Raw genomic sequence first — 25410 nt, forward strand, 5'->3', positions numbered from 1 at the left:
CCAAAACAACTTTATGAGTACTGTGATGATCGCGGTATTTAAAATTTTATTTTATTAACCAGCGCAAAATATTCGGAGTCAGTTTAAACGTTTAGTTCTTTGACAATATTAATTCAACTTCAATTCAAAAGTTGCAACAAATTTTAATTTAACTTATTTATTCCTTTGTTAGCATTAAAATGTTTAGAAAATTATCGTTCCCACGAAACTTTCCAAGAACTGTTAAAAACGTTATAAATCGCCAAATTGGGTGGTCGAAAGGCCATGTGTTTTAACAAGTGGATATGCAAAGATATGGGGGTTGGCGACGGCCTGGCTCTGCACCACAGTCGCCCAGCTAACCCAATGATTTTCTCACAAAAGCATAATTAATTTACTTTCGTTTAAAATAGCCAAAATTTATTGATAAACCTAAAATTAAATCCAAAATTTTGTTTAGAAATTAACTAGTCACGTTTCAAAAAGAAAGGAATTTATGAGCCAATTTAAGGCACGTTGATGATCAGTAAACAACTCGAGAAAGAATCAAAATTTCATCTTATTCAAAAAATTCCCGTAACGTTTCGTACCAAAAAGTTGAGTCTTTATGCAGTGTACTCCAGTCATCAAATAAAATTGAATAATTTATTTTATTCGGCGTAATTGTTAACAAATTGTTGCAAAACTTCAAGAACGAATTGGTCGATTGAAATTCATATCTGTTAACTAGATTAGTATAGCCAAAACGACGTTGGTCAAGTGCCGCTTGAATAGGGGGTGTTGACAAATTCGTTACAGAACAGAGCTTTTTAAAAGAATATCAAATTACAAGCACACATGTGCATTCCTTATAAGAAATTGCAGCGAAATTAACGTTTTCTTTGTTAAATCAACATCAGATCACGAAACCAGTAGTTTAGAAAAACACGCGAAATTTTTCTGAACATTTTGATGTAAAATTTAACCCTAATATTTAAGGCGCAGCCGTCGAAATTCGGATGTATAAATCATTCTATTTAATTAAATTATTGTAAGCAAAAAAATTGCATGACACGATTGCTGCCCGTTACTAACATAATCCTAAGAGGAAAGTAGACAGGAAAATCCCTAAGGAAATTGGAGAAAAACGCGGAAATGTTAAAATAGTACCGGTGTAGTACTGGGGGCGACATCTAACAAGGGGTAGTACGACCAAAATTACAGTTTCCTCACGGGGTTCTTCCTTATATTTTCTGTGTTATTTAAACAAACAAAATTTGTTGTTACACAAAATTCATTTCATTGTGTTCCCAAAAACAACTTCAGACCTGACAACAACCAATTTTGGAGTTTAATTTCTCTTTCAGGATATTTGGGGAAATTCCATAGCGTTCTTGTATTGTATTCAGTTCAGATCGACGATTACCAAATTTAATGTTTAATTATAATGAAATTGTTAATCGGAAAACACCCCAGCTGTTAATTAATAATAATATTTAGAAAGTTAAACAAGGTTTGATCAAATGCCAAGACATCATAAGAGTCAAATTTACAAAATTTCGCATATGTGGAAACTACTTAACAAGGGTAGTGGGGTAAGCGAGTTAGTGTAGCTTACGCAAGATGAGCCCTTGACTTTAGGAGGGATTCGATTTTTGACGGTCTTTCGAGGTAGTCGATTGTCGTGTTGCCTTTTAAATTTTTATAAATTTAAAAAACATCTTCGTTTACTTCGTAAAACATCTTCGTTTAGTGCGTCTAAATTGTACTAAGTGCATTTAAGCGTAATTTTAAATTAAATTAATTTAAATTCTTGAATTAAGTGATAGCGTTAGTGATTAGTGAGTAAGTTAAAAACGAGACAAGTTTAGTGTTCGTTCGATTAGGTAGTGCTGCGAACTACAACACCTGGGAAGCAGCTAACCCCCTGCGTTAGGAGGATTAAAATTTCTAGGTAGGCCCTCAAAAGGATTAATTAATTTTTTTATTCATTTAATATTATAATATTAAATCATTTAAGTCATTTCGAAATAGTGATCATTATCATTCATTTCATAAATTCTCTCGTAACCACCAAGTTATTAAGCATCGGAAATGCCGAAAAGACCAGTAATTATTTAAATTCTTGTGCTTCGTACTACGTCAGCTATATAAATTTTAAATAAATCATTTTCAACTTAAAATAACTCGCAACAAACAATTTCATATTTTTCAATTCAACCATCCCACCTTTAAATTACAATATTAAAAGTTCTTTATATTCTTTGCTTCTAACTTCTAAATCTGTTACGACAAATTTGAGTGAAACGGCATCAAACAAATATTCAACTACAACAAAAGTCTAAATCCAAAACCCACGGTGCTATTCAAACTGTTGTACACAGATAATTTAAGGTTGCATACACCAAAATATTACGAAATAGAAGGATTTGTTGCTAGTTAAGGATAGGTTTAGAGTAGAACGATTTCTCTTCCGCAACGCGTTAGGCGATAAAGCAAAAGAGTGTTTCTCTTTTGCGTCCAGATCAGAAATTACAGGCTCGTGAGTTGGCCATCTTCATGGGAAGAGTCGTAGTCCCCGGGGACGCTCTTCCCCAACTTTAACAAGGTCTAAGACGCGGTGGCAGGTCGTAGTTTCCGCCCGTTGTACTTAGAATGGACGTTGTAATTCCCGTCCCAACGGCAAGTACTTCCACGTACTTGCAGGCTACTACGGACGATCGAGCAGACATAATCATCCGTGATTATCTGTAATAAACTGATATCGCGACATGGCAAAGTTCTGCACAAGTCTTTGTCAAAGCTCGTGGACGGAAAACTTTAGAGAGAAATTACTTCTACATTTATTCAGATTGATTTGTAAAAGCTTGTATGTCCGGGTTTTATTCGAAATTCATTCTAGGTGTTGATCACCTGACTTTTACCGGAGACGGAATTTCGGCACTAGGGCGCAAAATTCAATGCGATGCACGTATCAAAGATTCCGCGAGCATGTTATAATCCGCCTTTGGTACAAGTAATTTAGAAACGCGTTGTCAATTGCCTAGATCCTATGAGTTCGAACAATATCATCTGAAACGTAGGTTAATTTATTTGGACATTATCGAATTAAATTAATTCATGTTAAATATTAACGTCATATCATATCAATAAAACTTTTTCGTATCACTCAGCAACTTCGAAACTATTTACTTGGAATTTCAAACGAATTGTGGTTACGACTCTGAGATATGTTTTGACGACATTACTATACAAAAACAAATAACAATTGGCCAAATTTGATCAAACTTCCATGACCATTGATTATTGTAATCCATCCAACGGAATATTCATTATTCTTGTAATAAATAACTTTGGAGGAAACTTGTGGTTTAAATTTCTTCTCCCATGCGTTTTGACACTACTTTGAATCCGGACTTGCGTTACGGATAAATCCGGAACCCTTTCTGATAAGAATTAAGATCAAATTACGATATCCTTATAAGAGTGACTTCGTACATCAAAACAACACAACGTAGGTAAGTGAAATGATCATGTAGCGTATCAATTAACTAGACGAGCCAAACCATTTCGAAAAAAGAAAACAAAAGTAAAATTCAAGATTAATTAAATAAATCAATTAAAATAAGTTGTAAATCATTTAAACATCGATCAACCATCATCAATCACGGTCTCACTACATTTTTTTTTTTGGTGCCGTGACCAGGATTCAAAGTCATAAAGTGTCATTTCCGAGGGGAAAATTGCCGTAAATAAGATACTGCTGTGTTATTAAAATTTCAAGGACTCCAATTTATTTGATCGTTCGATACCCGAGATTGAAGGTTGTCGACATGGAAAACAACAGGAACACCGGAAACGCCGGAGCCCCACCGCAAGAAATGCCGACGTGGTTCGTTCGTTGGTTAAACTCCCAACAACCAAGGAATGTGCCAAACTTCGCGGCGCCATCGACGTCGACAGCGGTTCAAAGACCGCAAGCCATCCTTCAGGTACGTCCAAGTACCAGCGCCGCCGCTGATGTCGATGGTTGGCAAGTCACTCCACTACCTAGCGACGGGACGACTTCGCCAGAACCCGACCCGGAAATTCCGGTAGCTCCGGAACCAGCCCCTCTTGCGAGCCCTCTTGTGCAAGAGCCGGGAAGTTCGACCACATCAGCGACTTCGGGAGCAGTGATGGCCTCACCACCTATGCCAATCACAACAGACAATGTGGCCGCAATTTCCGGAGTACTCCGGAGCTTGCTGGATCGCCCACTTCCAGCTCCTGAACGACCATCTTTCGAAGGCCTGAAAAGGCAAAATCCGGTGAAATTCTTACGAGCCATTGAAGAATATGGACGTTTTTTCGGGCTCGACTCGCAGCGTCTTTTGGGAGTCGCCATGGATTGCTTGAAAGGCAATGCCAAACATTGGACGGGAATATTCCAGAAGAAGTGGCGTGGTTACGAGGACTTTCGACGGGACTTTCTCCGGACCTACTGGTCGGCCAAGCGTCAACGGGACATCAGATTTCAAATCGCTACAGGCCGCTATGACGAAACCAGGGGCACGATGCTGTCGCATTTTGCTTATTACGTCGACATGGCGAACATGTTAACAACACCTTTATCGGAGGAAGTGTTGCTGGATGAATTACTGCGTCACTTCCCCGAAAGAATACAGTCGTTGTGGGTATTAGAGAAAATCTGTACCACCACGGATGCCGCCGAATTCCTGGCAGCTCAAGAAATTCCGGGACAAAATCCGGGAGAGAAAACCAACATCGCTCCCAGGGAACGACCCCGCGCAACAGACCACCAGCGGCGTAACGAGCCAAAGCGCCCGCGGCCAAACATTGACCGCCACGAAGTAACTCGTCCTGCGGCTCCTGCAAATCGTGGAAATGGTTTCCCAAAACGCTCAAGTGACGAACAACAATGGCGCAACAACCAACCCAGCACCAGCAACAACCGTTGGCACAATAACAACGGAAACAACAGCAACAATCACTGGCGCAAAAACAACCCCAACGACAACCGCAACAACACAAGTTCGAGAGCGCAGGGTGAAACATCACGAAACTCCAAGAATTCGGGAAACGGGGGCGGAGTACAGGACGGGGCCTAAAGTACTCCGGCCAGCAGCACGGCCCACAAAGCGACAGCAGGAACCAACAATTGAGGACGGGAGAGAAACGTAAACGTTCAACTTCGTCACAGTCAACAGAAGGGGAAAACGATGCTCGACCGCGAGCATCCCAGGTTAAGTTAAATGTTTTTTCTATAATTAAATCCGCTGCCGCAGGTAACAACAACATACAAAGGGTCGTGCCGGAGATTAAGATCCAAATCTCTCAACAACAATCAGTCACCGCGCTTTTGGACACCGGAAGTGAAGTCAGCTGTATTTCCGAAGAAGTTTGGTCCAAGTTGATCGAGACCGGAAACAAACCGCCCACATTACCGGTTACCTCAATCCATCTTCGTGGAGCCATCGGCCAGCGAAGTTGCCAGGTTGTTATTCAGTGTTACCTGGAAATCAAAATCGACGAACATCTCTACCCCGTCGTGGCGCTTGTCGTTAAAAATTTAATCAAGCCAACCATTTTGGGAGCAGACTGGCTAAATGAACAACGCGCGGTCATCGATTTCGATAACAACGAAATCCTTTTGAGAAACGGGGAGAAGCACCACAGTTTTCCGTTTAGAAAAACCACGGAGATACCACCGGAACCGGAGGATTATGTGGAAGATCTTGTTGGTCACATCGAAGTCAATCATTCGGCGCCGATCACGACTTGTAACAAAAAGCAACACTTAGAGTCACCCAGTGCCCTACAAGCCAAGGTGGACCCATTAAAAATTCCTGAGGCCGAGAAACGGAAATTAATACACCTGCTGCAAGAGTACAGATGTATCTTTAGTTTGCGTCCAGGGCTAACACACAAATACACTCACGAAATAAAACTACACGACAAGACTCCCTTCTTGAAACGACCGTACCCAGTACCTTTTGCTCTACGTCCTGCCGTCGACGCCACAATTCAGGAAATGTTAGACTTGGGGGTGATAAAACGTGAGGCGTCACCTTACGCAAGTCCCATGACGGTAGTGAAAAAGAAAGATGGAACGGTGAGAATTTGCCTCGACGCCCGAATGATCAATTCCAAAATGATCGCCGATTGTGAGTCACCACCCGCTGCTGACGAATTATTACGTCGATTTCACGAAATTCGCTACATGTCCACCATTGATTTGAGATCGTCGTACTGGCAAATCCCACTTTCGCCAGAAAGCAGACAGTACACCGCCTTTCTGTACAACGGTCGCAGTTACACATACCAAGTCCTACCTTTCGGGTTAAAAACTGCTGTGGGTTCATTCAGTCGTGCAATGGACGTAGTGTTAGGAACAGAAGTTCGCGAATTCGTCGTGAATTATATCGACGATTTGTTAGTGGCTTCCGAAACGCTAAACGAACATTTGGAACATCTCCGACAAGTTTTCGAAAAATTGAAGCAAGCTAGAATGACGATAAATCTCGAAAAATCCAATTTCATACAAAAGGAAGTGAAATTTCTGGGGCACATTCTCACAATCAACGGTATCAAAGCCGACCCGGAAAAAATCAGCGCCATCCGAAATTTTCCGGTTCCCCAGAAAACTAAACACGTTCGAGCCTTCCTGGGACTTTGTAATTTTTATCGAAAATTTTGTGCTCGATACAGTGCAGCCACACAAGACTTAAACAAACTACTTCGAAAGGGTGAAAAATGGAGATGGGGACGAAATGAACAAGAAGCTTTCGATCGTGTGAAAGAGCTGTTCCTCGAAGCTGTGTTGTTACGTTACCCCGACCTGAATAAAATATTCTACGTCCAAACTGACAGTTCTGGTTACGGATTGGGGGCGGAATTGTATCAAATTCAGGAAGACGGTTCGCGAGGTGTGATCGCTTTTGCAAGTCGCTCTTTGAAAGGACCCGAACTCAACTACACGACTACAGAAAAGGAATTACTCGGCGTCATTTTTGCCTTACACAAATTTCGAATCTACATCCAAGTCACAAAAATCATCATCCGAACCGACCACCAAGCTTTGAAATTTCTGAGCCGTTGTCGTTTGCTCAGTGAACGCCTAACTCGATGGACTTTGATACTAGGACAGTACGACTACGAAATCGAGTTGGTAAAAGGAAAGGATAATGTAGTTGCCGACATCCTGTCACGATACCCGTCCGACGGTGAAGCCAGTTATGAATATCCACGTGAACAACCAATAGTTGCAATGTTTGAAGTCAACAACACACCTGAAATTCTCCAACTGATGTCCGATCTCAAACAACACCAATCAGATGATCCTGTTTTGAGTCAAATAATTGCCAACAAACAATCCGGTGCAGCTGCTCCAGATGCGAGAACTCAACGGGTTTGGTCCCAATATAATTTCACAAATAATGTGTTAGTTCACAGATCTCAAAATTCAAACGACGTTTGCCTGGCCATACCTGAGAGTTTGGTAATTAAGCTCGTGGATTACCATCACCAACTTCTGGGCCATTTCGGGGCAACCAAAGTGTACAATTCCATGAAGCGCGAGTACTACTGGCCGAACATGTATCGTACAATTAAGAAACGTCTACGAAGTTGTGACCTTTGTCAGAAGACAAAAAGTTCCAACCGTCCACATCAGGGTCCATTAACGCCAATCCTTTACGACCACATTGGAGACCTAGTTTGCGTCGATTTCTATGGGCCTTTACCAACAGGACGATTGGGGGCGTCCTATGTATTTGTGGTCATTGACGTCTTCAGCAAGTTTCTCAAACTTTACCCACTGAGAAAAGCCACCGCCAAAATCGCTGCCAAACGTCTCATAGAGGATTTCTCTGGGTACATCAAACCCAAATGTGTGTTAAGCGACCACGGGACACAATTTATTTCGAACACTTGGCAGAATAGTTTGAGAGCTGCCGACATTCAACCAACGCTCTCGTCGATTCGTCACCCAGAATCGAACCCTAGCGAGCGCGTAATGCGGGAGCTGGGGAGAATTTTCCGAGCGTATTGTAGAGAAAACCACACCAGTTGGGTCAACCATTTGAGCAACATCGAAGATTGTTTGAACTACGTGCCACACATCAGTACCGGATTTTCTCCATATGAAATCCTGTACGGCAGAACACCACCAAACCCACTAGATGCAGTCACATCGGGTTTACTGCCTGTACGTCCGCCACTCACGAGAGAAGAAATTCATGAAAAGGCTCGCGAATACTTGAGACATCATGCGAACTTACGGCAGAAAAACCAAAAGGGTGAAGTTACCGTACTGGAAATTGAAGATTGGGTCCTACTGAAGAACAAAGTGACTTCCGATACCAGAACCCACCAATTCGCCAAGTTCATGCCTTTGTACAGTGGTCCGTACAAAATAATCGCCAAGCCTCATCCAAACACATACCAAATCGCCGACCCAGTGACGAACGAAATTAAAGGTGTATACAACATGACAAATTTGAAATTCTACCACCGACGAGACGACTAAAATAAAACCGCAAGAAGTTCATGAGGGCCAATCTCGAGGCGTATCTACCAATTCGAGCGTTTCTGACATTATGGGCGCATCCACCATCTGGTGATTCCACCATTCCGACCACCAACCAGAGGACAGCAAACCTACACGCGGTGTCTTACGCTGCATCTACGAAGCAACGCAAGACAGGGGGCGAATGTGATGATCGCGGTATTTAAAATTTTATTTTATTAACCAGCGCAAAATATTCGGAGTCAGTTTAAACGTTTAGTTCTTTGACAATATTAATTCAACTTCAATTCAAAAGTTGCAACAAATTTTAATTTAACTTATTTATTCCTTTGTTAGCATTAAAATGTTTAGAAAATTATCGTTCCCACGAAACTTTCCAAGAACTGTTAAAAACGTTATAAATCGCCAAATTGGGTGGTCGAAAGGCCATGTGTTTTAACAAGTGGATATGCAAAGATATGGGGGTTGGCGACGGCCTGGCTCTGCACCACAGTCGCCCAGCTAACCCAATGATTTTCTCACAAAAGCATAATTAATTTACTTTCGTTTAAAATAGCCAAAATTTATTGATAAACCTAAAATTAAATCCAAAATTTTGTTTAGAAATTAACTAGTCACGTTTCAAAAAGAAAGGAATTTATGAGCCAATTTAAGGCACGTTGATGATCAGTAAACAACTCGAGAAAGAATCAAAATTTCATCTTATTCAAAAAATTCCCGTAACGTTTCGTACCAAAAAGTTGAGTCTTTATGCAGTGTACTCCAGTCATCAAATAAAATTGAATAATTTATTTTATTCGGCGTAATTGTTAACAAATTGTTGCAAAACTTCAAGAACGAATTGGTCGATTGAAATTCATATCTGTTAACTAGATTAGTATAGCCAAAACGACGTTGGTCAAGTGCCGCTTGAATAGGGGGTGTTGACAAATTCGTTACAGAACAGAGCTTTTTAAAAGAATATCAAATTACAAGCACACATGTGCATTCCTTATAAGAAATTGCAGCGAAATTAACGTTTTCTTTGTTAAATCAACATCAGATCACGAAACCAGTAGTTTAGAAAAACACGCGAAATTTTTCTGAACATTTTGATGTAAAATTTAACCCTAATATTTAAGGCGCAGCCGTCGAAATTCGGATGTATAAATCATTCTATTTAATTAAATTATTGTAAGCAAAAAAATTGCATGACACGATTGCTGCCCGTTACTAACATAATCCTAAGAGGAAAGTAGACAGGAAAATCCCTAAGGAAATTGGAGAAAAACGCGGAAATGTTAAAATAGTACCGGTGTAGTACTGGGGGCGACATCTAACAAGGGGTAGTACGACCAAAATTACAGTTTCCTCACGGGGTTCTTCCTTATATTTTCTGTGTTATTTAAACAAACAAAATTTGTTGTTACACAAAATTCATTTCATTGTGTTCCCAAAAACAACTTCAGACCTGACAACAACCAATTTTGGAGTTTAATTTCTCTTTCAGGATATTTGGGGAAATTCCATAGCGTTCTTGTATTGTATTCAGTTCAGATCGACGATTACCAAATTTAATGTTTAATTATAATGAAATTGTTAATCGGAAAACACCCCAGCTGTTAATTAATAATAATATTTAGAAAGTTAAACAAGGTTTGATCAAATGCCAAGACATCATAAGAGTCAAATTTGCAAAATTTCGCATATGTGGAAACTACTTAACAAGGGTAGTGGGGTAAGCGAGTTAGTGTAGCTTACGCAAGATGAGCCCTTGACTTTAGGAGGGATTCGATTTTTGACGGTCTTTCGAGGTAGTCGATTGTCGTGTTGCCTTTTAAATTTTTATAAATTTAAAAAACATCTTCGTTTACTTCGTAAAACATCTTCGTTTAGTGCGTCTAAATTGTACTAAGTGCATTTAAGCGTAATTTTAAATTAAATTAATTTAAATTCTTGAATTAAGTGATAGCGTTAGTGATTAGTGAGTAAGTTAAAAACGAGACAAGTTTAGTGTTCGTTCGATTAGGTAGTGCTGCGAACTACAACACCTGGGAAGCAGCTAACCCCCTGCGTTAGGAGGATTAAAATTTCTAGGTAGGCCCTCAAAAGGATTAATTAATTTTTTTATTCATTTAATATTATAATATTAAATCATTTAAGTCATTTCGAAATAGTGATCATTATCATTCATTTCATAAATTCTCTCGTAACCACCAAGTTATTAAGCATCGGAAATGCCGAAAAGACCAGTAATTATTTAAATTCTTGTGCTTCGTACTACGTCAGCTATATAAATTTTAAATAAATCATTTTCAACTTAAAATAACTCGCAACAAACAATTTCATATTTTTCAATTCAACCATCCCACCTTTAAATTACAATATTAAAAGTTCTTTATATTCTTTGCTTCTAACTTCTAAATCTGTTACGACAAATTTGAGTGAAACGGCATCAAACAAATATTCAACTACAACAAAAGTCTAAATCCAAAACCCACGGTGCTATTCAAACTGTTGTACACAGATAATTTAAGGTTGCATACACCAAAATATTACGAAATAGAAGGATTTGTTGCTAGTTAAGGATAGGTTTAGAGTAGAACGATTTCTCTTCCGCAACGCGTTAGGCGATAAAGCAAAAGAGTGTTTCTCTTTTGCGTCCAGATCAGAAATTACAGGCTCGTGAGTTGGCCATCTTCATGGGAAGAGTCGTAGTCCCCGGGGACGCTCTTCCCCAACTTTAACAAGGTCTAAGACGCGGTGGCAGGTCGTAGTTTCCGCCCGTTGTACTTAGAATGGACGTTGTAATTCCCGTCCCAACGGCAAGTACTTCCACGTACTTGCAGGCTACTACGGACGATCGAGCAGACATAATCATCCGTGATTATCTGTAATAAACTGATATCGCGACATGGCAAAGTTCTGCACAAGTCTTTGTCAAAGCTCGTGGACGGAAAACTTTAGAGAGAAATTACTTCTACATTTATTCAGATTGATTTGTAAAAGCTTGTATGTCCGGGTTTTATTCGAAATTCATTCTAGGTGTTGATCACCTGACTTTTACCGGAGACGGAATTTCGGCACTAGGGCGCAAAATTCAATGCGATGCACGTATCAAAGATTCCGCGAGCATGTTATAATCCGCCTTTGGTACAAGTAATTTAGAAACGCGTTGTCAATTGCCTAGATCCTATGAGTTCGAACAATATCATCTGAAACGTAGGTTAATTTATTTGGACATTATCGAATTAAATTAATTCATGTTAAATATTAACGTCATATCATATCAATAAAACTTTTTCGTATCACTCAGCAACTTCGAAACTATTTACTTGGAATTTCAAACGAATTGTGGTTACGACTCTGAGATATGTTTTGACGACATTACTATACAAAAACAAATAACAATTGGCCAAATTTGATCAAACTTCCATGACCATTGATTATTGTAATCCATCCAACGGAATATTCATTATTCTTGTAATAAATAACTTTGGAGGAAACTTGTGGTTTAAATTTCTTCTCCCATGCGTTTTGACACTACTTTGAATCCGGACTTGCGTTACGGATAAATCCGGAACCCTTTCTGATAAGAATTAAGATCAAATTACGATATCCTTATAAGAGTGACTTCGTACATCAAAACAACACAACGTAGGTAAGTGAAATGATCATGTAGCGTATCAATTAACTAGACGAGCCAAACCATTTCGAAAAAAGAAAACAAAAGTAAAATTCAAGATTAATTAAATAAATCAATTAAAATAAGTTGTAAATCATTTAAACATCGATCAACCATCATCAATCACGGTCTCACTACAGTACATTCCAAAAGACGAAATAAAAATTCATAACGATAAGGTATTTTCTTCTGAGTTGAAACTTGTGACTTTTTTACATGAGCATAATTTACCATTTTTATTAATGGACCACCTTGTCCCCTTGCTGAAGTCGGTTGCTCCAGATTCTGCAATTGCCAAGGATATAAATTGTGGCCCAACAAAGGCCAAAGAAACACAATGTCTGCAGACAGAAAATTTAAAAATCATTGAAGCAAAAGTCAAAAACAAATATTTTTCTTTAATTGCGGACGAGACAACTGATACTGCTACGCAGAAATCACTTGCAGTAGTAATAAGGTTTGACGATGGTATGGAAGTCAAAGATCACTTTCTTGGTCTTTTGAGAGTTACTTCGGCAAATGCAGAATCGATATTTAATTGCTTGTTAAATTTGTTACAAACGAACAATTTGGATCTAAATAAGATGGTAGGATTTGCTGCGAATAATGCCGCAGTCTGATGGGGGCTAAAACGGGAGTCCAAGCAAGACTAAAAGAAGCTTTGCCGAATGTTTTTATTATGGGTTGTACTTGCCAATCGATTCATTTATGTTCCTCGGCAGCATCGAAAAAATTACCAAAGTCAGTCGAAGAATTTGTTAGGAGCATCTTTAACCATTTCTCCAACAGCTCGAAACGGCAAGAGAGCTTTGAGGAATGTCAAATATTTCTCGAAATGAAGCCTCATAAAATGTTAAAGCCCTCCCAAACGAGATGGCTTTCCCTACAGGTAGGTCAGTAGATTTTAACAATTCTTTTTTTAATAATTTAATAATTTGCAGGCTGTGGTAGACCGTATCTTAGAAACCTGGGAAGCTCTTATTCTTCATTTCACGAACACAGAGTTTGAGGAAAGACTTCACTCAACCGATGCAATTTTATCCAACTTAAAAAACCCTGTCTATAAGGGATACTTGTACTTTTTGTTCTATATTTTGGATTTCGTAAATAAGTTGAACTTGGATTTTCAGAGCGAAACGATCAAGATTCATATCTTAAAATCGCGGGTAACAAGCCATTACAAAACAATTTTAAAAAGTTTGTAAAGAGGTCAGTTCTAGATGAACAGCTTGACAATTTATTTCAATTGCACAAAAGAAAGGAGAAAAATAGTGAAAATTATAAATAAGAATTTTGCAAAATGTTATATAGAAAAGTATCTTAGGGATGGTATAAAACAACCTTTTGCGTATGCGGCTTAATTTTTTAGACTGGTTTTCAATTTATCTTTGGATGTTAGTAGTAACCTTTAATTATTGGTCAATGCACAATCCTCATTATTAGCTCAAATATTGTTTGTAAACAAGTTTTTCTTCCACTTTCAGTCTTTTCATACTCCAAAAAACTGTTGGGTTGATTTTGTATAAACTTCTTTCGTTCTTATGGGGAAAATTACTGATATTTATTGTTATTTATTTATTTATATATTTATTCATTCATTAATTTTTTGGTAAGTTAAGACGAGTCATTGTTTTTTTATTTGTTTATTTATTCAGGCATACATTGAATATTATATTCATATGTTATAGAACCGTTCCAATTTTTATTTTGTTTAGGTCCAGTTTCTGGTACCATTAAAATTCAGTTAAATTTTACCTCTGTTAGTTGATAAGGTAATGCTTATGTGATTGCTGTTGCTATGTTTTAATTGCTGTTCAGATTTATTTCTCCGTTAAATATGTTACCAGAAATTGGCTTTAAACAGCTAAGAAAAATGTTAAACATTACTGTAAAATTTGTTTCTCCCTGTTTTTCTTTAACTTAAGCCGTACTAACTTTCAGAGAATCACACGGAAACACAGTTCTAATTTGTGACCTATTTCACTCCAAATAATGTAAGTGTGCTAGTGTTTGTTTATTGGTTTTGAAACAGCAAGTTTACTATTTACCCGTGTATTAATAGTTATTTTAATTTAGGACTGCTTTTACAATCGTCGGATAACTTTATTCTGGGAATAAATTTTGAAAAATACATTGTAACAATTGCAACCGTAATAATTATACCACAAATAACTTATCCGGGGTTTATCTGACGATTGTAAAATCCTCCCTTAGTCAACAAACATTGGCCCGAATTCTTATCCCATTATTAAATTTAATAACGTCTCTAACTTTCATGGCAACGTTTGCATCTCTTTCCACAGCATTAGATTTACATAAATCTATATCGTTTTATGTTTAGTTTAATAGCGTATTTAGCTAATCACATCATTAATGATGAGATAAGAATTCGGGCCATTGTGTTTAATTTGAAACAGTATAGATGTATGTTAAAATCACCACCAATAAATTTTTAAAATATTGCAATTTTTTATTTATGCTGCATTTACGTTTTCTTTGCACATGTTTGCAATGACAGTTTTTAGTATTTTGTTACTAAAAGCTGTTGTTGCAAACATTTGCAAAAATTACGAAAAATTATATTATTTCATGTCCAAGTAGAGGTTGGAGCCATTTAAATTTCCCGCCATTATGCTCGCGACCACCTAATGATGGCGCTGCAATCTCTCAACCGCCAAAGCCAGTAGATATACTAAAGCAAAGCCAGTAGATATACTAAAGTAGCGACACGGACCTTGACAGGGCAACAATAACGATTATACACTCTAGAGAGGGCGCAACTATCGAAATTCGACATATACCGCATTATTTACATAAAATGCCTAGCATTGAAAAGCCTTAGTAAGTGCGTTTTGTCTCTGTTTCTACGTTTAATCTTCACTAAATGAAATTGCTAAAGGGGATGCTCAAAAGAGATATTAGTTAAAGGTCACATTAGATGATAGATTTAAATCGAGAATGTATTTATACAGGCAGTTTACTTTTCCAAGGCTCGACATTTTTTGTAATAACGCTGTAATTTTAAAGGTTCGTCAAATTGTCAGTAATTTTGAACATACGTCAAAACTGTCAAGATTCTCTCACTTTTGAAAAATTGGTAAAGAGCACAGTGATTCTGGCGTTCATCTGTAGTTTTACTGTGGTTATTGGTTATGAACAGATTTCATGGAACTTTCAAACCTGTGCTTAAATCACGTAAATAATAAATCGACACCAAAAACATTAAACAAAGGGGCCTCCAGACTGTTCAAAGTCATCCACATTACGAAGCACGTCTGTGTGAGAATACTGGAAACTCATTCAAACAAAAATTGTTTCAGAAACTTGAAGTGTTAGGTACCAACTTGAAAGAGAAATTTCTAAGATACCAAATTTTCAATAAGTATTTCAGGTAGATTTAAACAATACTTCCTTGAAAATTCATTCTAAATTATTAGATTCTGTCCTAATGGGAAAGAATTTAAGACCGCTCTGCTTACACTGACCTTCGTTTCACAAAATTTAATGCATCTAAATCTGGGAATTGTAGCGCATCGAAGTTTGGTGGACTTTTTATAGCCACTTATTTACAGCAACTATGTTATACAACATTTAAATAATAAAGAGAAATTCAGGTTGTATTATTTCTATTTCTTAGGTAATATCGAGGTGTAAACCGTACCCCAAATGGTTTCCTGTGATTTCATCATGATTCCTTCTGATTTTCCCTAAATTTTAAGTGATTTCCTTAAAATTTCTTTATTTACTTAATTTTGTACACTGATTTCCTCAGCGGTTTACCTCTCGGGTAATATTGAAAACAATTTCTTTTCTTATTGCGAAAGATGTCTTGGTTTCATAGCAGTTGTTAATAGTGTTGAGGGAAAAAATTAAATTTAATTTAAAAAAAAATAAATCGACCAATTTAAAATCCTGGAGTAATTAAATACGATAACCTGTAAAAACACTTATAGAGGAGTTTATTAAAATTAGAAATGTAAGTATCACAATTTTTTGAGATCAAACAACTATTATTTTGAAACGTGTTTTTGGCTTTTTCGTTAAATACAAAGTTCAAATTCTTTTAAGGAATGAATTCACTGTTGAAGCGCCAGCACCACACATGAGGTTGCCCTAATCTGTGCCAGCACCTTCTTCGAAATGTCCATAAGAGGTGCTGTATACTGCGCATTGTAATAACCTTTCTCATTCCAATGTTCAGTTGAATTTAGGGACGATCTGATTTATTTTTACGTAAGTGAAGCATAAGTTTGAAGGTTTCATGGTATCTGTACACATAAACAGTAATAACAAGGGTGAAATTATAGACAATCATCGAATTTATGGTTCTGATTCACCAATTTTTCAAACGTGAGAAAATCTTGACATTTTTGACGTACGTTTTTGAATTTTGATGGTGGAGCTATCTGTAGAGTGTATAATCGTTATTGTTGCCCTGTCAAGGTCCGTGTCGCTACTTTAGTTTATCTACTGGCTTTGCTTTAGTGTATCTACTGGCTTTGTACTAAAGTAGCGACACGGACCTTGACAGGGCAACAATAACAATTATATACTCTAAAGAGGGCGCGACTATCGAAATTCAACATATACCGCATTATTTACATAAAATGCGCAGCCTTGAAAAGCCTTAGTAAGTGCCTTGTGTCTCTGATTCTACGCTTAATCTTCAATAAATAAAATAGTTAAAAGGGGATGCTCAAAAGAGATATTCGTGTAAGGTCACGTCAGATATTAGATTTGAATCGAGAATGTATTTAAACAGGCAATTTACTTTTGCAAAGCTCGACATATATTGTAATAACGCTGTAATTTTAAAGGTTCGTCAAATTGTCAATAATTGTGAACATACGTCAAAACTGTCAAGACTTTCTCATCTTTGAGAAATTGGTAAAGAGCACAGTGATTCTGGTGTTCATCAGTAGTCTTTCTAACTCTGATTATTACTGGGTATGAGCAGATTCTATGGAACTTTCAAACCTGTGCTTCAATCACGTAAATAATAAATCGACACCAAAAACATTAAACTAAGGGACCACCAGACTGTTCAAAGTCGTCCCCATTACGAAGCACTTCTGTGTGAGTATACTGGAACCTCATTCAAACAAAAATTGTTTCAGAAACATAAAGTGTCGGGTATCTACTTGAAAGAGAAATTTCTGAGATACCAAATTTTCATTATATATTTCAGGTAGGTTTAAACAATACTTTCTTGAAAATTTATCCTAAATTATTAGATTCCGCCCTAATAGAAGGAAGTTTAAGACTGTTCTGCTTACATTAACCTCCGTTTCACAATATTTACTGCATCTAAGTATGGAAATTATAGCGCATCGAAGTTTGGTGAACTGTTTAATTTTAATAATAAAGAGCAATTTAGATTGTATTATTTCTATTTCTTAGGTAATATCGGGTGATTCAAAAATATGTGGCATAATTTTAACCACGAATACCCCTCTAAAAATGAAAATAGATAGGATAGTATTGTCACGGGCCTAAACTCGTGGTAAGGGTTAAGATAAACGGCCAAGTAGAAAAAATATATTTATTGCCTACGCCTACATACAGAGCTGGGTACTTACAAGATGCACGTTAAGCGGTCATCTGCTCTTCCCATATTCCAGATTAAGGGTAGGGCACATGTCACACTCACACTCCGAAAATCCTCGAACACCCCGAAGTTACTCTAGTAAAAACCTTAATCCGACTTCCCCCCGCTCCTCTTATTCCGTCAGTTTTATTGAGCTTCGATAAGCTGACTTTTCTAAAAACGGCGGTCACCATTCTTTATGGAATTTACCATCAGCAAAACCGACCTGTCGAAACTCAACTAATTACGGAATACCAGGAGGTTGACCCCCTTTGTGACAGTATTTACTGACCCACCTCAAAAAATTGAAAAATTACAATTTTTCAGAAATTGGTATGGAATAAAATGGTTTTTTGAAAATATTTTTGTTACCGTTCATGCGATTATTATGAAATTTTGCATGCCAAGAGACACAAAGACGTTCTTTGATATGGTGTAAATGGAAATCTTGTAAAAGCTATGCATTTCCGGTGAGAAGGGGGCCCTCCCAGTTTTTAGGTGATAACTCAATTTTTCGGCCTATAAACACGTATTTTTGATATCAACAATCAAAAACCCAATTATTTTTTAATAAAAAAGGTACTCTTGCTTCATGTCGTCAAACTGTACCGTTCTCTAATTATTTGGGAATAAAATAAACTCTACACTGCACTGCAGAATAGAAAAGTATAAATTTTGGGCGTACCATTACCTTGAAAACAGTTCACTACGAATGACACAGCTGTCAATGCTGTCACATTTGATGTCAATTTCATTTAATCCAAAGTAAATTTTGATTATTTCTTGATGATAATAGTAAAAGACATGATTATGTGTTGGAACAAATAATGCATGAGCTAGCGATAGCCATCCCGGCATCACAACTTGATCTGAGACTACAACAAGGGCCGTGCGGTCCATGTGCGCAAGGGAAGCGGTGCTTCCCTAGTAAAATTAAAAATTAATTCAAATAAATTTAAGGTAACAGATGGAATATTTATCAGATATATTTCGTTAAAATATAATTATGTACTAATAGGTATGTGTTTAATTACACGTAAATACAGGGTGTCCCACCGAAAAAGGCACCCCCCTCATAACTTTTTTATTTATTAATGAATTTAAACAAAATTTAAATATCCACGATTTTACGATGACGTGATTGCAGAATTTTCTAAAAAAGGAAGGAGAATAGTTACATTATATGTAAATAGGTAAGTTTTGAAATTGCTTCCTTGTTCAAAATTTCACCGCACGCCACTGGACTACACCACAAGGTTTTCACACCGTAAAAACGAATTTTCCTCCAAATTGCTGGTTTTATCAATACTTCACTATTTGCATTATAAAACTATAATCCAAATGAAGAATTAAAACGATCAGAGACCAAGAACACAACCTCAACTGTAACAAATCACAAAATAAATCTTATCAACTATTTGTAATGCCATTGTTGCAATTTTTCTTTAATAGGAAGTTAATTTGATCCACAAAAGAATAACGCACGGCTTAATGTTTATTTACATTTTTGAAAATTACAAGAGCTTCGATAACAATGAGCACAAAAGCAACAAATGCCGCCAGCGTGCTAATTGGCGCCAGTGCTATTTTTCATAAGCGCGATTATCAAAGAAAATATGAATAATGAAGTCAATGTTTTTTTATTAAACAACAATAATAACATGGATCATTTTTTTTAACTAGACTTACCAGTATGGGGTGATCAGAGCATCACTTCCAAATACTAAAAGAATTTTTTTATCGTTATGACTTTATGATTTGTTTTTCGCGCTTACGAAAAATAGCATAGGCGCCAGCTAGCGCGCTAGCGGCATTTGTTGCTTTCATGCTTATTGTTGTTGAAGTTCTTGTAATTTTTAAAAATGTAAATAAACATTAAACCGTGCGTTATTCTTCGCAGGTTTCAACAACCTGTGGATTAAATTAACTTCCTATTAAAGAAAAATTGCAATAATGGTACTATAAATGGTTGATAAGATTTTATTTTGTGATTTGTTACAGTTGAGGTTATGTTCTTGGTCTCTGATCGTTTTAATTCTTCATTTAGGTTATAGATAGTTTTATAATGCAAGTATTGAAATATTGATAAAAACAGCGATTTGGAGGGAAAATCGTTTTCTGGTGGTGTGGCATCAGATCAAGTTGTGATGCCGGGACGGCTACCGCTAGCCAATGTTGTTCCTGACATTACAATTGTAATGATTCCATTACAATTTATTTATTGTCATTACGCCATTACTACAATTTTACAATTACTTGATTTCATTACAAATTTGCCTTATCAATTTTCTGATAAATAAATTCCCATTACGGTATTCAAATTCTCTCAAGAGTTTTTAATTATTTGTGGTTGGTGGTACATTCACCCATGTTGGCAGAATATGTTTCGACAATCTACATTTGACACCACACACTACACTGTTGACAGATGACCAGATGACAGCATTGACAACATTGACAGCCCGAGCTTAAGCTTAGTAGGTCACATCCACAGGCACCACAGGCCATAAGTTGTTAGTTTGTTAGTTGTGTCCTCAGAGCCATGTGACTCCTGTACCTTGATCTCATGTTTGATTTGAATTAAAATATATTGCAGTTTTTGACGGTTACCGGTTAGGCTAGAGTGAACAGTGAAGTGGTGAATCTTATGGTTTGAAAATGGACAAGTATGTATTAGAAATCAGTTTTGAATTGTTAACTTAGTATTTTCTAACTTCTTTAGATTTGTAATTCGTGACTTATCTCGGAATACTGTGCCCGCCACAATTTCAGCACCCGTTCCTAGTGTTGCCACTGTTGCCACTGATTCAGGTTCAGAACCAGAGGAAGAAACTTACAACGACAGCCATGAAGGTGTTCTATTGAAACGAAAGAAGCGTATACGAAATGTTTTTAAACAGAAATTTAAAAAATCATGGATAACCAAAGACAATAAAAAATGGTTGACAGAAATACCTGCCACAGGGCAAGCACAGTGTAATGTTTGCAATAAAACTTTGGTTGGAGGAATTACTCACATAAATAGACATGGCAATAGTAGAAGTCACATTAAAAAAATAAAATGTTTAGGTAAATATACACTTCTATATGAACTTATAACGACTTATTCAATAAATGTAAATTTATAGGAGCAACTCCACAAATCGCTACCTTGATGACAGAAACAACAGAAAAGAAACGATTAAAAGATGGCGTTAAGCAAGCTGAAATTAAGATGATCATGTTTCTAGCAGAACATAACCTTCCATTTCGTTTACTTGAACATTTACCTAAATTTCTAGCCTCAGTGTGTTATGATTCAGAAATTGCTAAACATTTACAGTGTAGCCGTAAAAAAGGTACAAAAATATGCACTGAAATAACTGGTCCAGCACATTTACGTCAGGTATCAGAAGAATTAAAAAGCAATTAGTTTTCTTTAATATTGGATGAAACCACAGACATTTCCACCCAAAAATGTTTAACAGTTTTAGCTCGATACTACAGTGGAGATGTCATAAAAGATGAATATTGAGGGCTAATTCCGGTTGAAAATGGTACAGCTGAATCATTATATACTGCAACGAAGGGACTATTAGAACAAAATAATATACCACTTACAAAAATGATCGGATTTGCAGCAGACAATGCTTCGGTAATGCAAGGCAACATAACTAGTGTACAAGCCAAATTTAAAGAAGGAATTCCAGATATGTTTGCTCTGGGATGTGTGTGCCATTCTCTAACTCTTTGTTCTGGAGCAGCTTGTAAGAAGTTACCTACATCAATAGAAAAATTAGCTAGAGATATTGTTTCTTATTTTGCACACAGCTCGAAATGACAACATGAATTAAAGGAATATCAGTGTTTTGTTGATGTGAGCCAACATAAACTGTTAAAATTAAGTAATACTAGGTGGCTTTCACTACAAGCTGTTGTAGACCGTATTATTGAACAGTGGCAGTCTTTGACGATGTTTTTTACAAATGAGGTTTATGATAAAAGTTGTCTTGTTAATCCTGAGCAGATACTTTCTGCTTTACAAAATCCTGTATTCAAATTATACTTTACATTTCTATCATATATTCTTGATGTAGTGAATACCATGAATTTAGAATTTCAAGGTGAATCGCCAAAGCTACATTTATTACATAGTAGGATCACTGGTCTATTTAAATCAATACTGAAAAATTTTATGAAACCCCAATATTTAAGTAATCTGACTATGTATAATAAAATACAGTTCCTTCCTCATAACTACAAAACATTGGATAATATTTATTGCGGAGCAAATTGTGAATTAATTATTAATAGTACACCCATCAACAAGACTGAAATAGATAGCTTTAAAATAAAATGTTTAGACTTCTATGTTGAATTAAGTAAACAAATATTATCAAGATTTAATTTTGATGACAATGTATTGAAATTTATGCAAAACTTTGACCCTGCTGTGGCTGTGTCTGGTGTATGCGAGACCCTAGTTCCTCTTGCTAGTAGATTTCCTACATTAGTCACTAATTTAGAGAAACTCAATTCAGAATGGAGACTCTTATCTGATATGTCTGAAATTAAAATGAACAGTTCCAAGTCTCTAGTAGACTTTTGGAATTACGTTTTCAACATAAAAAACGGACTGAATGAATATATGTTCCCTCATTTGACAAATTTTGTTAAAGGGTTGTTGTGTTTACCACACTCCTCCGCTGCGGCAGAGAGAATATTCTCTCAATTATCTTTAATAAAAACCAAAAATAGAAATAAACTTAATATTTTTACTTGTAATTATTTACTACATACAAAATATCTTTTGAAAGACAAGTGCTGTTTTAATTTTGAACCTTTAAAATCGCTGATGTCAAGAAATTTAGCCTTAGATTCAGACAGCCAAATGGTTTGTGATTCTGATGAAATTACATTTTAACAATGTTAACTGTTGAATTCTTTAAAATGGAGTTACAGTCGATGAAACGGTTCTCGTACGAATTAACTTGCTTAAAGTTGTTTAAAAAGTAGCGTCTTACGCTGTAACTCCGGCTTTAATTATATTAAAATAGTAGAAGTATACTAAATAATCAAAATTCCTTCTATCAAGCAGCTTTATGTAAGGTGATGAGATTGGGTAACATAATTATGTGCAATTTTGTAGATTGCTTGGTGGAAAGTCTTTTGATCGATCGTTTTTTTTTCTTTTTTGTTATGTTTTGTTAAAAATAGGATTACCTATGTTTTGTTTTGTTAAAAATAGGATTACCTGTTTTGTTTTGTTAAAAATAGGATTTTTTTATGTTAGACAGAATAAATGATTTTCAAAAGATTTTAATGTTTTTATTTAATTCTTATTTTCAAATGTCCCGCATTCATTACCAACCATTACAATTTGATAGTTACTTTCGTTACAAAATTTTTCTAGTTAGGAACAACACTGCCGCTAGCTCATGCATTATTTCTTCCAACACATAATCGTGTCTTTAACTATTATCATCAAGAAATAATCAAATTTTACTTTAGATTAAATGAAATTGACATCAAATGTGACAGCAATGACAGCTGTGTCATTCTTAGTCGACAGTTTCCAAGGTAATGGTAGGCTCAAAATTTATACTTTTCTATTCTGTAGTGCAGTGTAGAGTTTATTTTAATCCCAAATAACTCGAGAACGGTACATTTTGGCGATATGAAGCAAGGGTTCCATTTTTATTAAAAAATAATTGAGCTGTTGATTTTTGGTATCAAAAATACGTGTTTATAGGCCGAAAAATTGAGTTATCACCTAAAAACTGGAAGGGCCCCCTTGTCACCGGAAATGTATACTTTCACAAGATTTCCATTTACACCTTATCAAAGAGCGTCTTTGTGTCTCTTGACATGCAAAATTTCATTATAATCGCATGAACGGTAACAAAAATATTTTCAAAAAACCATTTTTCCATACCAATTTTCGAAAAATGGTAATTTTCCAATTTTTTGTGGTGGGTCAGTAAATACTATCCTATCTATTCTTAATTGTAGAGGGGTATTCGTGGTTAAAATTATGCCACATATTTTTGAATCACCCGATACAGAGATGTAAATCGTACCCCAAAGTTTGTACACCAGATGATTTCCTGTGGTTTAATCATGATTCCTCATGATTTTCCTTAATTAAGTGTTGAAAGACAAAATTTTAAATATATCCCATAAAAACTTCAAAGCTGTGCAGCATTCACGTAAATAACAAATAAATCTAAAGGTCGTATAATATGTATAATACAATTAAACATTCCCATGGGGAGCCACTAGTTTGCTTAGAATGTGTATTTTGAATTAGAAGACGGTTTTCATTAGGAAAGGTTTAATACAACAACTCTCATATCTAGCAAAGCCAGTAGATACACTGTATCGACTGGCTTTGATATCAACACAATTGCTTGACCATTTAAAATTCTTAACATTCTTACACCTGTTATTAATTGATTTACGTTCTGTCCAAAAAATATCTCGGCATCCAAAATTACACAAAAGATTGGTTTTGAAGAATTAATTCTTCATGGGATTTTTGACCAATAATTTAAAATTTTCGACTGCAGTACTATTAGCAGTAGGTGTTACGGAACTAAAATATGTTCAACAATGAATAAAAAATTAAATTAATAAACTAAACATGTAAGTACCTGTCTAATAAAAAAGCAAGATGATTTCTTTAAAAAATTTTAATTTATATCAAGTGATAGTTTTGTGTCACAATAATCATTTTGACAAATTATTTTAACAATAATTCTATTCTGAAAATAATGCCTTGTTGTTGTGCCGTTAATTGCCACAACAAAAGTGGCGTACAATTTTTTCGTCTGCCTTCGTCTAATAAAAAAGAAGAACTGTGCAAACAATGGTTAGAAAACATTGGAAGAGGCGAATTATCCGAATATGCCTTACTTTGCGAAGTATGTGATAAGCTTCAGTCATGAATATGATTCAGAGAAGTTTTGCAATATTGCTTTCTTCGTTTTAGAAACATTTTACGGAAGATCAATTGGAATGGCGTATAGATAAAAAAGTATTGCGTTGGAATGCCATTCCAACAGTTTTATATGCTCCTTTTTTCGATTCAAAAAAGACAAAATTTTTCCTCTTCAACATCGTTTAACGTATAATCTTTTTTACACAGCCACCGAAGAAGATAATTTGAATAAATCAAAAGAATAATAGGAAAACTTGATAAAAAAATTCGAAAACCAGTTAGAACTTGATAATAAAAAATTAAGGAGTGGATTGATCATAATATTCATAATGTATTTAAAAAAAAAAACTCAAACAAACATTTGAACCTGAACAAGTCGAAATACTTCTAATAAACTGTAACGAAATAAACTGGTCGACAAAAACCATACAAAAATCTTTAAAATTATAGCTGACTTGTAGATCCACTGGCTACGAAGAATTAAGGAAACAGAATTACCCTATTCCATGTATTAGGACTCTACAAAGAAAAATCAAAAGTTTTAAGTGTTTACCGGAACTTCACACCGAAATTTTTGAATTAAAAAGTAAAAACTAAATAAGATGTATTATTTATTACCTGAAGTAAGACATGCTGTTTTGTTGATGGATGAAATGGCCAATAAACCTGGATTTCAATACGACAATAATAGTGGTGAAATTATAGGTATTTATAAATCTTCAAAAGTATGTATGTATCTAGTTAAACTTTTT

At 36.0% G+C, this 25410-nt stretch overlaps 1 protein-coding gene and 1 long non-coding RNA gene across 2 annotated transcripts; both read left to right on the plus strand.

Moving 5' to 3' along the window:
* The first annotated feature begins 3791 nt into the window (after positions 1 to 3791).
* On the plus strand, positions 3792 to 5069 carry LOC135266764 (uncharacterized). Its single transcript, XM_064358020.1, has one exon. It carries the CDS (start codon positions 3792 to 3794, stop codon positions 5067 to 5069), a length of 1278 nt encoding a protein of 425 aa, XP_064214090.1.
* Positions 5070 to 18979: 13910 nt separating this feature from the next.
* LOC107398966 (uncharacterized) lies at positions 18980 to 23154 on the plus strand. Its single transcript, XR_010334962.1, has 5 exons — positions 18980 to 19588; positions 19640 to 19739; positions 19794 to 20808; positions 20868 to 21373; positions 21429 to 23154. It is a non-coding gene; the product is annotated as an uncharacterized LOC107398966 (long non-coding RNA).
* Positions 23155 to 25410: the final 2256 nt, after the last annotated feature.

The sequence above is a fragment of the Tribolium castaneum genome, chromosome 7 (assembly GCF_031307605.1).
Source record: "Tribolium castaneum strain GA2 chromosome 7, icTriCast1.1, whole genome shotgun sequence".
Lineage (NCBI taxonomy): Eukaryota > Metazoa > Arthropoda > Insecta > Coleoptera > Tenebrionidae > Tribolium > Tribolium castaneum.

What these genes read in the sequence shown, in the direction of transcription:
- LOC135266764 (XM_064358020.1), top strand. Translation starts at nt 3,792, where the DNA reads ATGGAAAACAACAGGAACACCGGAAACGCCGGAGCCCCACCGCAAGAA.